Source organism: Labrus mixtus, chromosome 14, assembly GCF_963584025.1.
Source record: "Labrus mixtus chromosome 14, fLabMix1.1, whole genome shotgun sequence".
Taxonomy (NCBI): domain Eukaryota; kingdom Metazoa; phylum Chordata; class Actinopteri; order Labriformes; family Labridae; genus Labrus; species Labrus mixtus.
In genome coordinates, this window is record NC_083625.1 from 26,464,537 (window position 1) to 26,485,855 (window position 21,319).

General features: G+C 40.7%; 1 protein-coding gene across 1 annotated transcript in view; it reads right to left on the reverse strand.

Moving 5' to 3' along the window:
* LOC132988748 (junctional adhesion molecule 3B-like) overlaps positions 1 to 20,874 on the reverse strand; it is a gene marked incomplete at its 5' end in the record, with an annotated part of 44,733 nt that extends 23,859 nt beyond the window's left edge. The window contains one exon of the mRNA XM_061056320.1: positions 20,712 to 20,874. Within this exon, the coding sequence (XP_060912303.1) occupies positions 20,712 to 20,874 (163 nt within the window). The remainder of the gene's footprint in view (positions 1 to 20,711) is intronic.
* Between the last annotated feature and the right edge of the window lie 445 nt (positions 20,875 to 21,319).

The following is a 21,319-nucleotide window of genomic DNA, read 5'->3' on the forward strand; positions in this document are numbered from 1 at the left end:
GGCCGTCAAAACTGTCATCTGGCCAGCACTTTTATGGTATTTTCCTACATATGTGAACATCCCTGCAAACTTTTTCAACAGTCACACAATCATCATGGAAAACATGACTCTCTAGAGTTATATTTGAGATGCAGTGTAACTCCAGTATTGCACTCTCTGCTGAAACTCTGTGCCCTCCTCACACTGTCAACATGAAATATAAACAGCATGACTCTTTATCACCTGTGCAATGGTATGAATTATTTTTGTCATAATGTGACAATCAAAACATCAGATACAACCTTCTTCACTCATATTTGCTGTGTAATTTCTCATTGTTTTCAATAATAAATTGTAAAACAATATGTACTCTACGTATCTAATTCCTCTGCATGCATCCATGTTCTGTGCGTTCAATGTATCAGTGTCAATTAAATGAGCTAGAGGGAACAAAACTGTCCAGTAAGGCATTGACATCTGACAAGTATGAGTCAGTCCTGGAACTTAATTTAATGGAGATATGACCACTGCAGGTAATAGCCAGCAGTCATGAGCTACTCCTCTCTCCAGCGAGAACAGGTTAACATTCAGATGGCCAGGCTCTATTTATGGTGGCTGTCAGCACCATCTAGAGCCCCCACAGTCTGCTAATTGGGATCCCTCCCAGGTAAGAAGGGTGAGCAGCGGTCTCTCTCTCACTGCCTTTCACACTCACCCGGGGACCCTGTGACCATACTTCATCATGAAATAATTGGCCGCTCATTTTTATCTGGCCCAGGTCAGCCTCTTGAGGGAGACAGTGAAAACGCCTTGTCAAAACAGATCGAAGCAGAAGGCCAAGAGGGTGAGCGAGCCTCCCCTGGCACAGCATCTCTGTTATGCGAACAATCTGACATGCCACACATGTTGGATGTCCGAATGAATTGGGGAGCTCCATGGCGTCAGCTTAAAGGAGATTTAACAAGAGAGGGGTGGGGGCTAATTCAGCTCACTGCAACAGATTTTTGGGCTGCAGTCAGAGTCAAATCCCATGCTTGATTTGGAGCTGCTACCGCAGAAATCTGTGTTAAATCGCACCACACTCAGTGCCAGAATTAGCTCCTCACCACTCTCTGCACAGATGGCATCAGCGGCGCTCATTGCAAATGCTTCACATTCTAGTCCATGCTGCCTGACCCCTTCCTTAATCCTAATTAGGAATGCAATTTCCACACAGCCTTTTTTTTTTAAGCGTGATGAAAATAAACGTTTGTATGCCCACGCAGCAGTGGCTTATGGGTAGTATCATTTCATGATTCCCGGAGTCCCGTGATTGTGACGCCATTTTAAACCGATCCCTAGATCAACGTTTTATACGACTATTGCCACTGTGCGCTTACCTCCCTTTGAGTCTACAATGTACTGGTCAGATAATAATACACGGTGGTAAATCCCTGGATAACATTCAGCCGCCTGACAAACCAAAACCTCCCCCCACCCTGTGTACACACACACACACACACACACACACACACACACACACACACACACACACACACACACACACACACACACACACACACACACACACACACACACACACACACACACACACTTGATCTGCAATAGAAATATTCAACCTTTCTCTAAAGCTGTCCATCAGCACGTCACTAAGGATTAACCAATAATTCCTCTGCAACATATAAAGACCTGGAAACATCCACATCTGCAGATATCAGGCTAATCTGGATGCTGGGATATTATCATGGATCCTTTTTTTTCTTTTTCTGACCAGCCAGCAGTTCCTCTACCTGATAATGCTTATTTGGCCAGGACTCGGTCAGCGAGATGTGCGGGGGCAGCTGAGCCACTCGGTCCTGGCCTGCATAGATAAGCGCTCATTGTTGGGAGCATGGATGAAGAGCGTAGCTGACCACGATGAGCTCAGGCTCGACTGACAACTGAACAATGATACAACTGCACACAGCAGAGACGTGTTGATTTAGCGGGTCCAAAAGGTTTAATCTGCCTCACTTCCTGCTTGCTCCAAGGATGGACGCTGAAAAGAGCTGATCTGAAAGGGTGCTGTTTGTAATGAAGCCTTTAGGACTACACTTACTACAAATACAACTCTGATATCAATTGTTTTGGTCCACAACCTTCACACATGTGAAATGAATTTAAATTTTTGCTGAAATTAGTTCTACCTGTTTTTATTTTGAAATACAAATGATAATTCTGCTAATTTGAAGAGTTTGTTGATACGGATGTAAGCTTTAGTCAGTGAAGTAACAGAAAATGTTTTTCTGATGTTCCCCATGTGGGCTAACAACACTAGCTTAGCCTTCAAAACAAAATTACTTTGGTAAAACCACTGAATAAACAGATTCATGTAAAAAAAAAAGATTTTTTTTTATTTTAGGGGACATGATGTTGGGAGGGGCTGCTAGCCAAGCTGTTGTTGATGACATTGATTCTGTTTTTAGGTTATGAGTCCTTCAAACTAACCCGATGATTCAACCCATTGAACAATAAATAACATAGCTTCATGTTGAAAATCAATGTTTTCCAGGGGGCTTTAAGTGTAGCTGCTGCCTACATTAGCTCAGCCTCTTTCTCATACACTTCATACACTTCATATGACTTATATTCTTTACCTAGACATATTGTTTTTATTTTGAGAGGGCCAGGAACTAAAAGTCCCCTGGAAATGTTTGATGTCTGACATCAAGCTAAAAACTGCAGACTGTTGACGCTTGTAAATTTAGTATGTGAAAGGCTGTTAAATCTATCTATAGACATAACATAATATCCAAAATCTATCATCAACATTAATTTGCTCTTGATTTTGAATTGAGACCTTTTTCAACCATATCCCTAAAGAATGGGCAGGAATCGCTGTACTCTGAGTCATCTTGGCTCATTGTAATTAAATGACAAAAACCAACAGCGCATGAACGCCAACAGACAATTGTAACAGGACATTAAACACATACAACAAGAGAGCAGCCAAATGCACTTGTGCCTTGTGCCGTGTGGCTGCACATTTGTGGCACTCAGGAGCATAATGTGTGAGACGGCAGCAGGAAGTTTATAAAGTCTTCATTATGGGGCCTCCCAGCAGCATTCAGCACACTCATCAAGATGCTATCAGCTCTGAAACAGCAGGACCCAGACACACACCAGTGTACGTCTGCTCTTACAACATTAGCTTCTCACATCCCACAATATTAACAGGTCTTTGTTTTCACCCTGGAACAAAAGCCTTGTTGTGAACTGAGAAAAGCATTACGAGTACACTGACATGATGGATGTCTGATCAATGTCCCTCTCTTTTCCTCTTTCTCACTTCTCAAGTTTTACTAGAAATAAAAAGCTTACATTTATTTCACAACACTTGGAATGAAATGTTAACAGATGGCTCACAACACTTCCACTAACGTTTCCGTTTTTCTATGAAAAACAAGTTCTCAAATCCATACGATCACATGTTTGCGTGATCCTAAGAATAGTAACAGGGGTGTCTCCAAAATAGCCCCCTGCAGGTTACATGTCTTGATTTACCCATTTGTATGAAGAATATTCAGTTAACATTGTGTAATGGTTTCAGTCCTGTTAGATTACGGCACCAAAGATGCTTGATAAAATAGATTTTGGCTCTGCAAAAATAAAGATATTACATCACATTTGTTGCATAAGTAATGTTTGATAATGTTATGATAATGGAGTCATGTGTGCTACATAAACATAAGTTTGTAGCATTCAGTAAGATAATGACTTTATGGATTACTTAGAATAAGTCGAGCCGAAAGTTTGGTTCAGCACAGGACTGAAACACTCTTCTACTGGGTGAACGTCCTGTGATGTGGGAATAAACATGAATAACTGTTTTTCCACAACATTTTACCCTTTTGCCATCAAATACAGAATGAAAGGGGCTGTCTGTTGCAAACACATTTTATCACCTTACTTACACTACACACCATATTTTATAGGCTTGGTGGCCCTTGGGGCCAGTTCTTTAAAATATAAGCTTCAATCCAGCTTGTTTAACCCATCTAATGCTGCTTTGACTGCTGACATATTTGAGCAATATCCCTCTTTTATAGAAGTAAAAAAATATGGTAAATGGACTTGAGCGTGTACAGAGCTTTTCTCCTGACTACTCAAAGCATTTTACACTGCAGATCAGCCCTACACATTCACACTACATTCACACCTTGATGGCAGAGGCTCCTATGTAAAGTGACCATCAGAAGTAAAGTGACCATTCATACGCTGCTGCCAAAGCATCGGGAGCATTTTGGGGTTTAGTGTCACATCAGTCATGTGGCTGCAGGAACTGTGGATCGAACCCTGACCTCTTGGTTGAGGGACGACCGACTCTATAACAACTGAGCCACTTCCGCCACAGCTGTTTGTCTTGTTTCATTTTTAAAGATTTTCATTTTTCTTCACAGTAGATTTTTATATATATTTTCATTTCTGTTTAAATAAATATGGGTAATTATTTGCTTTGGCACAAACTGTCTTTATGTATGAAGCAATCTCTCTCAGAACCATTCACATGGCCTTTGCTTCAATGTTTTCCATAATCTTTAGTCATAGATCAGTAACAGTCTCTAGCACTAAAAGCTGAAACTATATTTCATGATGAGTGAGGCGTTTAAATGATAAATCAATCCCTGCTAACAGATTCCAGCTACTGTTAGAGGAAAAACAATTAAAAGCAGACTTTCAGAGAAGTGTGCTCAGCAGCTGATTGTTGCTTATGCTTACATTTTAATATTTACAGTACCAGACAGAAGGGAGAGACTGCTGAGTCTGCGGGAAGAAAATAAAAAGGTTGAGTCAATCAGCGCATGAGGAGCAAAGAGTCAGGGGTCAAACACCTAACTGCTACAAAGATTTACCCTTTGACAAAGATTTCCTTTAAACGAGCACTCGCAAACACTAACAACTGGGCCTGCATGTTGTATAATGCTGTGGGAAGCAGTTCTGACTGTTTCATTGTTCCTTAGTAAGCACTAATGCTGAGTGCATGAAGAGGAGGGCAGAATGTGAGGTCGCCTAAAGTGTGTGACTGCGTGGGGACGACTGGTCACAGGTGAACACAGCTTTGACAGAAAGGCGGAGGTGGAGGGGAACTGGGATCTCTTAATGGTCTCCCAACCCCCCTTCATTTTTAACACATGTCTTAAAAAGGAGAAAGTAATTGCACAAGGGCACAAACATTGAGAGGAAGAAACAAAACGTTCTCCTCTGTGTTTGATGATGGAAAGATATTTGTAGTTGATGTGTGTACTTGTATACAGCTATTATATTTTGTCACAGGTTTTCAGACAATGAGCAAGGTTCAATTTGCATGAGTTGCGATAACTGTTCAGAATTTGGTAAAACTAAATGGCTTGACACAAATTTCAGACTATCGAGCCTTACTTAAGTATTCCCCCCTCAGGATCTTTTTCCACATTTGAGTTACAGACACTATTTGACAAACTTTTTTATTTGAACTTTTAGTAGGAAATCACAGCCAAGAACTCAAAGCTTTTCATATATTGTAAATAATTAAGAATACCATGAAATCTGCTTTTATGTGCTGTAACATGAAAACCTTATGGAAAAGTCTGAGGGGAGTAAATAAAGCACTGTAGAAATACAACTTAGTGTTTTGTAATGTGTTTATTCCACTCTGAAATAACTCTAATTAAAAGTGTGGAGACGCCTTGTCTCATGAGCCACATGCTGAAAACAGATTTCCAAAATTCATTTGGCATAACTCATGAATAACAATAAATCACGACTGTTGCTCATTTAAAGTGACAGTTGTTTACGAACACCATGTGCCTTCCATGAAAAAACTACCAAAATAAATATTGAGACATCAAAGTGTGCGATTTCCCAAGCAGGAATTTGCCAACGAGCAGACCCTCAGACAACAAATGTGCATAAAGGCATCCTTTAGACTCAAATAGTTTGCACAGGCTGGCTGAGCAGCGGGACAGGGAATGTTGCTTAAACAACAGCTGGGGAGGGAAACCATCTGAGGCTCCTACTGCTGACCCACCAAACTCCTCTCCTCCCCCCCTCTCCTCCGCCTGCTCCCCCATACTGGAGCCGCACTTCCATCACCTGCTCAGGGAGGAATCCTTGATGGGTTTCCGTGGGAAATACCAGACCAAAGGCATCAGACAGATTATTTCATGCCTCCCATTCAGCTTTTGACAGCAGCTATGCCACCCTGCGTGCAGGCACACAGGAAGTCAAGGTGTGCTGTACACAGTTACAGTACAAATTACGGCCCGGGAAACAATGACTAACTTCCAGGTTGCTTTCATGGTAAGAATAGAGGGCAGCTGGCGTCCTCAGTCACCTGCTGTCTCTGTAACTGTCTCTGCGAGCGTGGTATACATGTGCTGTCCTGCTCAATGGTTTGTCAATGTCATCAAATATTATGAAAGACAAACTTTCAGGCCACACACACACATGAAAGTAATAATATCCAAACATTTTTTCAATTGAATCTTATTTTCTCCTTTAGCTAAGAAGGCAGGAAAATTTCCCTAAGCAGATTATGATGTACTTTCTAGTGTTTACGTGCAAATTCCCAAACAAAAACCTGCACACATCTGGCGCTCTATTCAGAAGGGAAATCCAAACCGATGAGAGTTATTGCTGCTTTACTTTTGACTGCCTATCATACAGATTTTCCTGCTAAAGCATCAATACGGACATTAAGCTGTGAGTACAACAAAGCTATTAACCCATAAAGGTTTGCACTAGAAAAGGACTGCTGGCGCTTGAATTGGTATTTTGACTTACTGTGATGTCATTTGTAGTATTTTCAAAGCTTCAAATCCTGAGAATCTGTACAAGCTCAGCTCAACTGTTATGTAAGTAGATAAACAAGAGTAATTGATTTGAGTGTTTATCATTTATCTCTCAAATGGAAAGTGCTTTTTGATATAGTTTTGCTACATTTGACAGAAAACATATTGATCCAAACAACCCTGAACATATGAATAAAAAAAGATTGTATAACGTGCTGAGGTAATTTGAACTACATTTTCTTTTTGTGATGAGCTCATTTTTATGAGCTGAGTGCGAAGGCAATTTTTAAGTTAATTGCAAAAGAAAGACACAGTGCTTACATCAGATTTTATGCTAATTGTGATGTAATTTCATATGGTATCATGAAATAATTCACATCAACAAAGTCCGTACAACCTTAAGGTTAGATAATGTTTGTAAGTTATGCTCTAACTATTAATCTTTAAATTTAGGATCAGTTTAAACATAATTATGGAAGCAAAGATCTAACCTGTTCAGGGTCGCTTGCTGGTTTTTACAAGTTTAACACCACATGTGTAACATGTCATAGAAGGAATGCTAAATTTTTAGCTTTTCCTGCAGAAAGACAAATGCTCAACCTGTTACAGATTTGACTTGTGATCATTTAAAACAGACAAGCAATTAGTCACAACATGCAAAACATCTGTTAAAACAGAAACTTGAGTCCACCTCTTGCTCTCAATTAGAAACATCCGGACTGCACAGCAGGCTCTGTAATGATAAGACATGACTACCAGCGATGGGCAAATTGCCAGCTGAATCTGGTTAAATGCATCCATCTAATACTGATGTACAACAGCATAACAAGCAGTCATCAGTGTTTAGTCTTTTTCATGAGGATTATTGTCCTCAGATGTGACTGGGACCTTTATGTTGGATACCAGCAGCACATCGCTGCAGTCTTCAGAGCTCATCCCTCACTGCAGAGCTGAGCTCCTCACTGAACCACGCAAACAACTGCCCCAAAGGAAGCCGCCCACAGATGTGAACACTGATGATCTTCTGGAGTGCTGATAATCTGAGACAAAACTGTACAGTCGCTCAGTTCCGCATGAGTGCTCCTTGGCGAGGGAAGGGGAGGACGGAGGGGTGGGGGGGTGTATGTACGGGATTCATTACACTGAGCACTGGCTTGGACGGAGGCCGTGCAGAGACACTCATCAGCATAGCGATACACATTTCCTCTGGATGTGTGGTCATGAAACCATAAGATCATTGTTCTAGCTCAAACTAGATCGAGCCAGAATCAATGTCTGCGAGGGAGCTCAGGGTTCAACTTTAGGGTGGAGTAGAGTGGGTGCAACGGGTTGGTGGTCTGCTGTATGTTTCCATATTTGTTTACCACCCACACACACGTACTCTAAGGCCTCGTGCGCGCACCGTAAACTCTACTCCTGCTGACTAAATGGCTTTTGTTCTTGTGTTGTCTGCTGTTGTTTTATTTTCTTAATAAATTATTTGTTGGCTCTCTGCTTTTGTATGTTGAATATTTTAGAAAGTGCACAGCTGTGCACTCTGTATTCTCGGGTTCAAGAGCAGAACTTTAAAAAGTGGCTTTGTTTTTGTAGATGAGGAAGACAAGACTTATCAAGAAACTAGTCAAGCACCTTGAAAAAAGAGATTCTACTCTGTCTTAGCAAGGTCTATGTTTTCTGTGAAGTTCAACTCTCCTTTTGGCACTACCTGCTTATTATATACCAATATAACTCTGTTTTTTTTCAGGTGCATCCATGAGTTTCATCTTTTGATTTAGGGCTACCCCATAAAATGTGCATGAATCAAATCGAAGAGTCGATTCACATTGCTTCAGTGAAATCTTATCTGGGACAAATTAACCACAGAGTTCTCCTCCTCCTCTCACAAACAATCAGCACCAGTGTCAGTGAAAACAGAGAATAAAGCAGTTTCCCCTTAAAAAACAGTGTTTCTCGGACAGGAGGGTCTGTGAGCTGAGCTGCACAGCTAGCACATTTGTAGGTGCTTGTTGTATGGATTACTTTATAGGTAAGATTTTTTTACTGGTGGTCAAAATTACAACTAAAGGTCTTATCCTCTCCAAAACAGACTCAGTGATGAAAACCAGTAAATAACTCAGCAAGTGGTTTCACATTTAAGTGTTTCTTTGACACTTTCTGCAGGAGCTTTGGGAGCTTTGTTTACCTAAGCTCACTAGCTGACTTGGATCCCTCATCAAGATTTCAGTCACAAACGGTCAAGGCAAAACTTGTAAAAATGAGAAAGTAGTTGGTATGCCAATTCAGCTTTAACTTTTCTTTTTCATCTTTTCCATGAATAACTAAATAAAATGGGATACAAATGCCAACTCATTTGTCTATACTATTTTCCATCTACAGTTGGGATTTGTTCTTGTTTAGGCTTTAACATCCATTTGCAAAGCCCTGGCTGTAGAAATATCTGTGACTCCATTAGTGGCTTAAGTTTTTCCATTTGTTTTACACAAGACTACTTTTAAGTCTTTGAAAATCCCATATAATAAGTCTATGGCTATTGTGGCTCTCTGAAGAATCTCCATGTTCCCAATGGGTTCTCTTAAGGTAACCTTTTAAGCTCTGGTAATGACCATTGTATAAATATATTAATCTGACTCTGAAAGTGGGGCACGCTGGTGAAAGGAAATGGCAGAGGAGATAACATGCTCATTTCGGGAATGACTGTGCTTTACGGGATATGAGGTTTAATGTTGAGAAACTGACTATTTAGTTTAATTACAATCTTAACAGGAAATCCCTTAACACAAATGGGCACTGTGTTATTCACCAGCTCATCCCCTGTTTCTCTGTAATTTCTTCCACTTCCACTCTCTTGATTTCCGTCATTTTGCCCAGTTCTAATGAGAGTACAGTATTTTATTTAACCCTTTGCACACTGCCTGCTTATTCTGCTGTCATATACTTAAGTGTGTTCCAGTGCTTTAAATTTAAATAGTGTTGGGCGCCGGATAGCCAAGAGGTTAAGTTGACCGCCCCAAACTGCAGAGGTTATGGTCCTTGCAATGGCGGCTGTTGGTTTGAATCCAGCCTCTGCCCTTTGTTGCATGTCATCCCCCTCTCTCTCCTCCCAACATTTCCTGTCTCTCTTCAGCTGTCCTATCCAATAAAAACTAAAATGGCCCAAAAATATCTTGAAATGAATCAAATAGCATAATAAAAAGAAAACATAGGAACTGATAGAAAAGTTGACATTTCATCTATTAAAAAAGGAGTAAAAAGGAGTTTTTATTTTATTTTATTCTTTTACAAATTATCCTAATAACAAAATACTTCAATACAAAACAATTCTGAATAAGAATAGGTAAATAGCCATTTTTGATGTGCTGATGGAGGAGGTGTTTTATTTATCTGCAATATAAAAACAGTGCCTATTTTGGTACTTTTGCTTATTGTGATATAATTTCTTGGAATATCTTAAAATACTCTTTGTCCCTGTATAGCCAAAATGTTATGCAATCTGTGTTCAGGCTGTTATTGTTTATTTCAGGTCAATTATGCCAGGATTATGCCAACACCTATCTTCTTTGGCAAGATTGCATTGTCACTAGGTTACAGACAGCACATTACATAAATGCTATCATGTGACCAACAACATGATGAAAAGAAAGACAGAAGTCTTTGATTTCTATTTTAAGAATGAATTACTCGGGATTAGGATTCATATTTATATTTATTGTGTTCATTTAAAAAGGATTTTGCAAACAAATGTGTGTTTTCCTGGGGTTAAACACAGTGAATTGGTGACACAATCCACCAATCCACAGCTTGGTGGATTGTGTCTGCAATTCCTTCAAGTCTTCATGAGGGTTGTGTAGCTCAAATCAAACGACAGTCTGTCTTAATACTTAAGTCGGTGATCAGCTTTAAGGCTGCAGCCTGAACATTTGGGATGACCTGTTACAATGATGACAAACGCCCGACAAACAACTGACTCACTCTGAAATCCACCCAAATTGCTGCCTCCCCTCTGCCCTGCATTCGCTTTCTATGACACAGAAACCAAGCAGACCCACATGCGGATCACCCCCCTTATTGCAGCACAGACAGCAGCCAGCAACCATGTTACAAACTCGTCGCGTATGTCTGGCATCCTGACAAATATCTGAGGCACTTACTTAGCCACAGTATGCCCTCACACACATGTGGCAACAGGGCTGTGCACGGCGAGCTACCACACTTGCATGATTCACAACCGAGCCTGAAAAGAAAATCTTTTCTGACAGAATAAAGAAATTCCATTAAGTTAAGAACCCAACAATTTCTCTTTAAGTATTTATTCCTGTGCCATCCAGCAACACATGGAACGAGAACAGTTCATTCACACAGTGGATACGCGGAGAGAGGAAAGTCTATATGATCATCTTGTTTGGACTTTTTCACCATTTGACCTACAGTAAAAGCCACTGGTGTGAGAGATCAATAATTCAGATCAATCCTGTTTCGATTACTCTCTACCAAAATATATTTTGGCAAGCTCTACAACAGCATAACGGCACTATCACTTCCAGTTCAATCTCAACATTTCTGTTACTAAGTAGCCCAGAAGGGATATCCCTCACACCATATGGTCTGATGGTCTGGTTACAATCTGTCAGTACTATCTGTCCACTCAGCTGAATGCACTCTGACGGTGCTGGTGGGCTTTTTACAACAACATGGCTATTGATCAGGCGACAATACAGCTGTCAGATTTAGCACAACAAAAATATCAATTGTATGTCTACAAACTCTCATTTACTAGTGTGAAGAAATGGAGGTAAATATGTGCATCATCTTTATCATCTGCATCAACCTTTTGTATGAGAGTAGGGTTGAGCTACAGCAAGCAGCTGAGCTTAGCATAATGTCTGAAAACTTCACTTAAAACCTTACTCAGTAAATTGTATTGTAGGTTTAGTGTTCTGTTTGACTGGGTTTCAGTGTTGTGTTACTATTTCTTTGCTGTGAGCAGTAGGAAGTCACTGCTCTCAGCTAAGAAATAGTCCATCAAATACCTTCAAGTAAATTTCGATGATTAAACAAAGAAGGGATCAGATTTTTATTACTGAGCTAAAGAGGAACTATTTTGGCAAACTTTGCAGCAGGATAGCGCTGTCCTCCTGTTTACAGACTTTGTGCTAAGCTAAGCTAATTGGCTGTAGCTTCATAAAAACACAGGACCCAGTCATAGGCTGTGTCCGAAAACATATGTACTACCTACTCCATTATAAATATGCATGTGAGTACCCAGCTAAGCTTCACATACACACACACATAGACATGCACACAAGCATAGCACTGTTCTGCCCTGCCAGCTCTAACATTAAGACATCGCCATAGACATACCCCCATTACACTTCTGTTACTAGCTACCCCCGATGGCGGATCAGAGGTGTAATGACTTCCCCCACCATTCCACATCCCTGTGTTATACATTGCACGCAAGACATAACAGGGGCTCAAAGTATCCCACCTTATCCCACCTCCATGAAGTAGGATTTGCTCAACTTATAGAGTCCAAAATGCTGTATAAGTGAAGCTAACTTTTGCCTAGCATTACTCGACTTCAGGATAATTTTTGAAGATTTGCATTGGTTGAACACAAGAAGCAAGCATTCGCTCTGACAGATATAGGAAAACAAAACGCCTTTGTGTCTTGTTTCATTACATCACTAGTAAGCATGTACAAACAGATTAGTTATTTCACCGCCTTCATCTAAACTTTGCTGGCTTTTTAAGGCTGACCAGTGCCCACTTTGATAACCTGTTATTAGCTCAGCCTCTGCCCATCTTAGAACATGGATTACCTAAACGCTTACAATCTACTTCTTTTACGTTTCAGTTGATCTAGCAAGTATTCAGCTGAAATATGGCTTGCAACCCACAAAACAAACAGAAAGCTATGATTCAAATTGGTTAAATGAATAGCAGATGCAGATTTGTTAGGGAAAAAGCATGTGTCTTCTGAAGGCATGGGAATCTTCAGGTTGATTGTATGAACAAAGCATTAAACGATTTTCGTGTAAAAAAGGTTCAATTTGGTTGATAAATTACTTCACCTGGCTCATATTCATCATGTCTATGCTAGTTTTTTTTTTTAATTGACTTGAAAAAACCTTTACGCAGCAGCTGCAGCAGACTAATTTAAACCAAAATCTAATTTGTGATTTCTTTCCAGTCAGCAGTGTCCCACAGTATTTAAAGATGAACTAGAAATGGTGTTAAGAATGACTGCAGAAGATCTGATGCTGAGCTTTCACCTCGTGGTTAGTCTCCCTGACATGATAAAACTACAAAGCTAATTAAAGGGCAGAAATCACAGAAATCCACTGCATCATCATTATTACGCTTAAATACACGACTGGACGAGCACACACACACATACACACACCCACATACAAACGCAAACACACACACACACACACACACACACACACACACACACACACACACACACACACACACTTAATCATCACTAATAACTCATTTGGATGAGCACCAAGATTTCTGTGTCATGTCTCACCCCGAGCACTGTCTCTCTCTCTCTCTCTCTCTCTCTCTCTCCCTCTCTCTGCAGACTGCCCTGCTGAGCTACCGAGTCCCTCTTTAAGGAGATGAAGACTAAATCAATCTCTGACTTGGATCTTTACCCGCTAAGAACATGATTAGTTTGTCCTTTTCAATTATAAAGACAGTGAGAGGAACTTGGTTGTCATTCCTAAGATAAAGTGAATGCTTGCTGAGTCTGAAAATACCAGCCTGCCAGCATGTAATAAATAATTTCCTCATTTTATTTATTTTTAAGTTGAGGACATCAAGGTCCAGGTCTCACTCACTGACCAAGCCCCATCAATCATTTCTATGCTGGACTGTTTTGAGCACATTTTGTACAGCTTCCCGGAGGATGTCACATCAGGTCCTCGAAGTCACATTTAGTACCTCTGCTAAACATCAAAACGTTAGCGTGACCTGCTGTATAAAAGCCCTGTGGCTGAAACTACTAAATATATTATTTAAAATAATATTATTTTAAGGACTGTACCTGCATCAGAACTTTTATGATTTATGATAAAGGTTCATCTAAAAGTATTTTTTTTCAGTTCAGGTCCCCACCAACCTTCTATATCAGCGTACGTGAACGTCTATTTTGTCCTGTAAGAATTGTGTTTATCAGAAGTTCCTACTGTGAGCACGATGTTAGAACATTTCTAGCCCCCAGAAACCCACCCTAAAACTTCAGAGAAACACTGAGAAAAAAAATGTAAAAACATTGTGAGCAATGGAAACTGAAGGGATGTTTTGTGACATGTTGTGTAAAGTTTGCAGCCTGCCCTCCTCTGTGTGAAGTTATGCAGCCAAAAACAAAAAGCTTGACTCAAGGTTATCTCACTAAATCCACATCACTGGGAACATTATTAATGTTTTGATACACGTGTTGCAGGTGCATCCACAACCTCTACTCACCCCACAGTAGCATTTAGCACTCCTGACATGAAGGCTGTAGATTGAAGAGTGAAAACTAACTAAACTAACTAATTAAAGGCCACCAGATGTGAGAAAAGGAAATGAGCTTCAAACACAACCACTGCTGATGAACAGATGGAGTTCCTGTGTTCATAACAACTCGTAGTAAACCGATTTTTCTCCATACATTGTATCCCATCTGTTAACAAGACTCTTTAAAGAAATTTCTTGAGAAATCAGAAGTTAAAAACACACCACCAATGTCATACAGATCAGGAAACTCCCAAAACATTCCCCACATACTACAGGCAGAAGTCATTTCTTCACACTATGTTAAAAGGCAAGGCACTACTGTCAACATTTCTGGGAACTAGGAGAGCAGGGATCTTGTTTCCAAGGTAACACCTACACATACAGCACTGTGTTTGTGACCACACCCCATCACGATCTACTGATTACCTTGGCCTAATGTCACAAAATGAAACTCAGAAACTAATTTGGGCAAAGCAGATTGCATTCATATTGCAATAAGTGAAGTCATTTTTCCTCTTGCCAAAAATGTTTTTAAAGTTGTTTTTCATTCTCTCTATCCTGAGGTCTCCCTGCTTGATCTCTTTTTCTTTTACTGAAAACTCTGGCAAATCCACAGGAACTAAAAAAGCCTTTCTGCTGTGTCTGAACCACTCAAAATACTTCAGCCAAGCTTTTAGCCACACACTAGCTTCCTGAAAAGCTGATTTTAATATTTTAGTATAACATTAAGGCTCACCTGCAGCTACTCCCATCCTTTATTAGTCCTTAAAACTGTCACCTTACATCATCATGCTGAGCTTTTATGTTCCTCTATTTCCATTGTTAACCCTACAAAATCTGCAATAGCGATGGTCCAGTGCCTATTTATTGGTATTTCTTATGCTACTTTTTGATCTCTGGTCTACAAAAATGTTCAAAAGTAAACATCTATTGTTTTTTTACCATTAAATGTCCCTAAATAATCCCACAAAACTTGCTTGCAGAATAATTGTTAAATGTAGAAACATGACCAAATATTTCTAAACACACACAGGTGTTACTGGAATGTTTTTTTGTTGATAGTTATTTCTGCAGAAGAAAAATTGGTCCTTCTGTTATTTTGCTCATTGTTATTGTACTGTATTGTACTGTATTATCTTCAAATGCTTTTATTTTCTTAAAAAGTCTGTTAAGGTTTCCTAAGCTTTTAAATTAATGCACTTGTGGTTTTCATTTAAAATCAATTTAAACAGCATTGTACAAATAGTCACAGGAAACAGGGAGCCAGGTTTTGGCAGCCCACATGCTTTCAGCAGAATATTGTAATGACGTAAAAAGTGATCAAATAACGAGCCGACACTGAAGATTAAAGCTCCCTGTTGCAGAGCTTGAGCTATTATGGTTTTTGATGGGAATCAATTGAAACAGAATTGTTCTCACAACAATCTCCTGCAGCCGCCTGCATTTAAATACTGTTCACATTTCAATAAAACACATCCTGGGGCTGGAAAATGGCACAATAAAAAAAACAGGAAGTTGTGTGAGATGTTGTTCAGCTACTGTGTGTGTGATTTTTCCACAATGATTATCACAATGTATGTTGTTACTGGTGGGCCTGATGGTTCAGAATGAGCTGTGATCAAACACCTGAGGTCGTCGGATGACTCTGCCTCGTGGATATTTTTAGATGGTAATTGCCCTTTTGTTACAGCCTGGTAAACAAAAGATGAATCCGGAGCGATTATCTGGTTATGACTCTCAGTGGGAGCACAGCCTCCAGCTCTTTCCTTTCATAGCGACAGCGGCTCAGCCACATGTAGTTCACTGCCTGTGCAGTGACGTTAATGAAACCCCTCATTATTTCACTAAGCTGACAGCATCCCAATGTCTGATCGATGGCAGTCTCTTTCTTCCCTCCAGGGACCGTGTGACCACAGATAAAGATCATCAAACAGGAAACCTCTCCTGTGCTGCCCTATGCTCAGGCAGCCAGCACACAGGCGTCTTGAGATTATCCTGTTGATCTAAAGGAGCCTAAACATCCAATAATAATGTCTTATCAAAACAAACAAGCACTTAGCCATCATTTCCTAAAGCTCATTTAACCAAACAAGACGACAATTACTCCCTTTTTTCTCATAAATCCTGCTCTTGTCCGAGCCTTAGATTGTACATCTGATACACTGTTTTAGCAGAAACATTCCTTCTCCACACCCAGACCATTATAATATTTTCATATGGAGATTTAGGTGAGTATGTGCCGCCTGCAGGCTAGCTCTACTCTATGACCAAGGCTTCTTTCACATGAAAGTCTTACTGACATTTGAAGCACGCACATGCCGTAGCCATTTTGGGAGCGTAAGCATGTTATTGTTTGCCTTTTCGACCTCAGCATGTGCTCTGAACAGAAAAGCTGAATCCTCCTCTGTGTCAAGTGAAAATGGATTTCTGTGTAAAGAGATGTATCGTCGCACCCAGCTCGTGTTGTGAACACTGCTGAGCTTTCTTCACAACTCCCCCCTTTTCTGCTCTGACCTCCGCCAGCTCATCAACAGGGCTCCCTTTTATCTCTTCGGGGAAACAGGTGGTTCTGATTGTTAGTCAGTGCACATAGGAGGAGAAGCCTCCATGTGTTTTCTGTTAGGAATGCTGCATTTGCTAACACGCACACTCAGGTTTGGGAGGGACACAGCAGATATTTCTGGTTACGCCTGCGACGCGGCTCAAAACACCAACACCCACCCACGCCTGCTCAGCTGTTTCGGGTCATTCCACAGTGAGGGCCATGTGCTACTTTGACTTTATCCCATGGAGGGGCTGTTCTGGCACACATATATCCACATGGCTGGCTCCAGTGATGGCAGAAAAAATGATTACAACATTTTTTTTTGAAGTACAACAAACCCACTATAATGGCAGAAATCCTTGTCTGACATTGGACCCAAATGGCACCTCAGATGGATGTTTTGCACAGATGACACCTCGCTTGGATCCAGGGGTGACTAAAGAGGGGAACCTTTGAACTAAAATCAAAATACTTCCTGTTTGTCCATCCTTGTTTTTCTCTGCCATTTACTGTCTGTGCCATCAAATGTCAGATTGTAGTGGACTTGGCCACAGGGGCTAAACATGCTATTCAGGGAGCGCTCCAAACATTTGCTCACAAGTTTTGGGTGTGTAGTGAAACATCTGACAACATGCTCCTCCTGAGGGAGCCACTATGTGCAGTTATCTTGGGAGACCTATGACTCCTGCCATGCCAAACCTTTATGGCACACATACCAAACGCAGAGAAAAGTGCCGACACTTGGCTCTGGTTTAGACAAATGTTTTGAGAGTGTGCTGGGTAACGTCACCCTGTGAGCAGTCTGATGATGTGTGGGTTAAAAACGGATGTTTAAAGATCTCCGGGTGATGCAACGGCTTATCAGCGGAGAGAACACAGGGGGAGGCTCGGCAGATATAGCAGACAGCTTTCTCTCTTATCTTATCCTTTCAGATAGAGACAGGGTTTGATTAGATTAGGCTGACAGCCATGAGTGAAAATAAAGATAATGTCAAGTCATAAAAATGTTGGTTTCCCAGCGAGAGGCTTGATATCAACACTTGAGCATGTGTGACAGCTGATTAATAGAGTCAAACGTATCTGCATTCTTTCAAATTCCTTCAGGTATTACCGGTAATCGAAACTGAATGGCCAGCTCTCACTCTAAAACGATCAAATACAGCTTAGACAGTGGCACAAAGCTTCAAATTATGCTGCTGCAGGTTTTCCTCTACCATCCTCTTGTGGATGCTGTTCTGTTCTGTTGTGAATTAGTCTGGTCATTCATCCAGGAGACTAGTGGTCAATTCATGTGTCAAACCAGTAGTCAACCTTCTTTTAAGAAGTCCACTCCTTTTTAGGTCTGGACGTGAGCAAGTTGCTACTTATCTTAACCTATACCCTGATCTCATTCCTTAACCTAACCAAGCAGCTTGTGTGCCTGATCTTTACCAAGTCGTTTTTTCTCAATTTCTTTAAGTAAACGATCAAAGTTGCTTCTCTTACTCCACACACTTTAAAAAATGCAGGCATATAGGGTGTGTCCAGGCTGGATGTCCACAGGTGTTTCTTATAAGAGTCAAAGCTGTGATCTCAAAGTTTATATTTGCTCAGTACTAATCCACTTTGAGCATCTTCCAACCTCCCACATATCTTGGCCACACTCTTGGCAAGAGGGATCCTCGCAGATGTCCTCTTTGAGTGCATACCACTTTCTGGAATATTTTATGAGAAATGGCTCAGGTGAAGCCAACAATGGAAAATGTTAATGCATTCCATTAGATCAGGATGGAAAGTCCGCTGTGAGCATGTGTACTTAAAATAACAAAGGCCCTCGTCTCTGGCTCTGCTGACAGACGACCGGGCTGATATTTGCAGCTCGGTTCACTTATGTTGGGTGCAGCCTTCACTTGGAAACGGCTGGGGATTGTGTGGCCATTAGGATGATAGCTACCCGAAGAATGTCATGCATATAAAATAACAAGCACACAACACAGAGTGTGACCAACAACAGGAAGCAAAAGCAACAACACACTCATTCCTTTCCTGAATTTCTTAATCACTATAAACATCAGAACCTGAATGTGGAGTAGATATTTTTCAAATACAAGAAGCAGTCTAATTACAGTCAGTAGCTATGAGAAGAAAGTATCATAACACAGCTTGCGGCCAGCTTTAGTCTAGCCAGATTTGAATGTGTCTAAAGGCAGTGGAGATGCTGGCTGTAAGCCAGTCGACCACATGGTGAAGACCTGTCCAGCAACACAAAAGACATTCTTAAATCTTCCCCAGCTCACTTCCCCCACCCACACAAAATGTCAATAGTGCTGCTACCATGGCCTGTCACAGATTTACTCAGGGGAACATCATTAAGAGGACTGACTTTGAAATGTATCGCCTGAATAAAATAATCAGCACACAGCCCGGAAGAAAAGTCAAAGAGAGACAGTGCTGATAGTACAGCAACAGATTTTCAACAAGCTCCATTTCTTTTCCCTAATTAAGGCACAGAGAATAAGCCAATTCACACACATGAGAGATCACAGGAAGGTCTTATGTCTGTGCCTCTCTTTGATCCGTAAGTCGGTCCTCTCACACACCTTGCCTAATTCAAAGGGGGAAACTAAAGAAATACAAGCACCAATTCATGGCAAACTCTGAGGTGAAATTATTACCAAGAAAAATCAAAGACGGGGCCAAACCAACAGCTTCAAATGCCCTAATGATGATATTTTTTTAAACATTTCATAAACTTAAGCAGAACCATTGGTTGTCAATGTCCATGGATGTAGGCTAGCTGCTGTCTGTAAGGGTGAAGTAATATAAGGTAAAACATATAGGAACTAAAAGCAACCTTTTTTTTCTTGTAGATTTTATCTTTCTTAATTACAGGCCTATACATTAACTAGAGTTTTACACTGCATTGATTTAATCAAAACTAAGCTGGGCTAATAGTTTCATGCTCGGAGGGCAAAACACTTGACTCAACAAATGGCGACACAGCACAGCAACAAGTGGATGATCTGAAACCAATCGTCTTATTCTAACCTGCTGACTTAATGATGAATAAATAACCACATAAATATACATAAAATCAAACAGTTAACTTAGTTTTTCCTCTGAAGAAAGTGAAATGTTTCATAGTATGTATCTTTATGTGCAGCAGCGGGAGGAGGATGAAGAGGAGGGGGGCTGGCTGCCTGGCTCCTCCCGCGGACAGCCTGCTTTATTCCGCCGCAGGAGAAAAAACCCGTTATCTCGCATCACTACTTTCAAGCATCTCAGCCACTATCACGACTCAAAAACCCGACGTTAAATAGTTAACAACATGGGCTGAGAAACCGCACTAATTCATATTTAATTCAGAAAGTCGCTCCAAACTTGAGAAACTTTTTTACAGAGTCGGAGACAAAAAGCGTGGTGGCTTATCGTTAAGAAAATCTTCCGATAACTGAACTGTTACTCAGCCTCGCTCATTTAGTCCAGATATTTACACACATATATCGATATATGATAATTTAACAATATTACATCACAAACAGCAGCAACTCTTCTACTTTAACGGTGAAGGAGCATGGCGATGAATTTGAAGCGAGTCGTGTAAACAGTAGGCTAATTTGTAACAAAAATGGCGACTATTGTTTTGAATTTGTGAACATATTTAAAAACTATATTTGCCAAACGATGGAAAAGGCAGGTCGTACTGTAAGTGAGCCTTGAGTTTAACGTTAGTTGCATCCAGATAGGGTTACTTCTCAGTCGGAGTCTATTTTTACGCCCGACGCCGGGGTGAAATCTCGACTAAACAGGCGGAGAAGTAAATGTCTTCTGACGGTCAGAAAGGGGAAACGGAAGAATAAGAGCCACTTATGATGATTATTTGTACTTACAGTGAGTTGAGAGGAGAGTCAGGAGGCAAGCCAGACGTGTTTTCGCCATCTTGGAATCGATGCAATGCTCGGTTCGACTGGCCGTACATGCGCAAAGTAGCCAAAAGAGCTTTGGTGTGGATGGAGAGAGGGAGAGAGACGTAGACGTACACTGAGAGGGAGAGAGAGAGAGCGAGAGAGAGAGAGAGCGAGAGAGGGAGCGAGAGAGGGAGGAGGAGTGTATTATATTAGGTTTCCATAGTTACTGAAAGCATCACTCACACAGACAAGAATTTATAGTTGACACGTTGTGGGAGGCTTTTTTACTACTGTGGCTTTATACTGTAGGTAAGCAGCAGCTGTGGACTCAGATAGGAAAACACCAGCAGCCTCCAGACCTATTATGTGCTGTGAGACAGAAAACGGAGCAAGCAACAAGGCACATTTTAAAGGAGACATCTTTATTTTGCCAAATTAAAGGCAAGTTTTATAAAAGTAAAGGATGGAAAAGTGTCCAGAAGTAACATAGAAACTATAAGCTGTGTAGTGGTTTAAAAAGGCTATAGTGGTTCCTCACTGAAAATAAAAAACACAACAATATTACAAAATTGTAAACGACTTGGGTCATT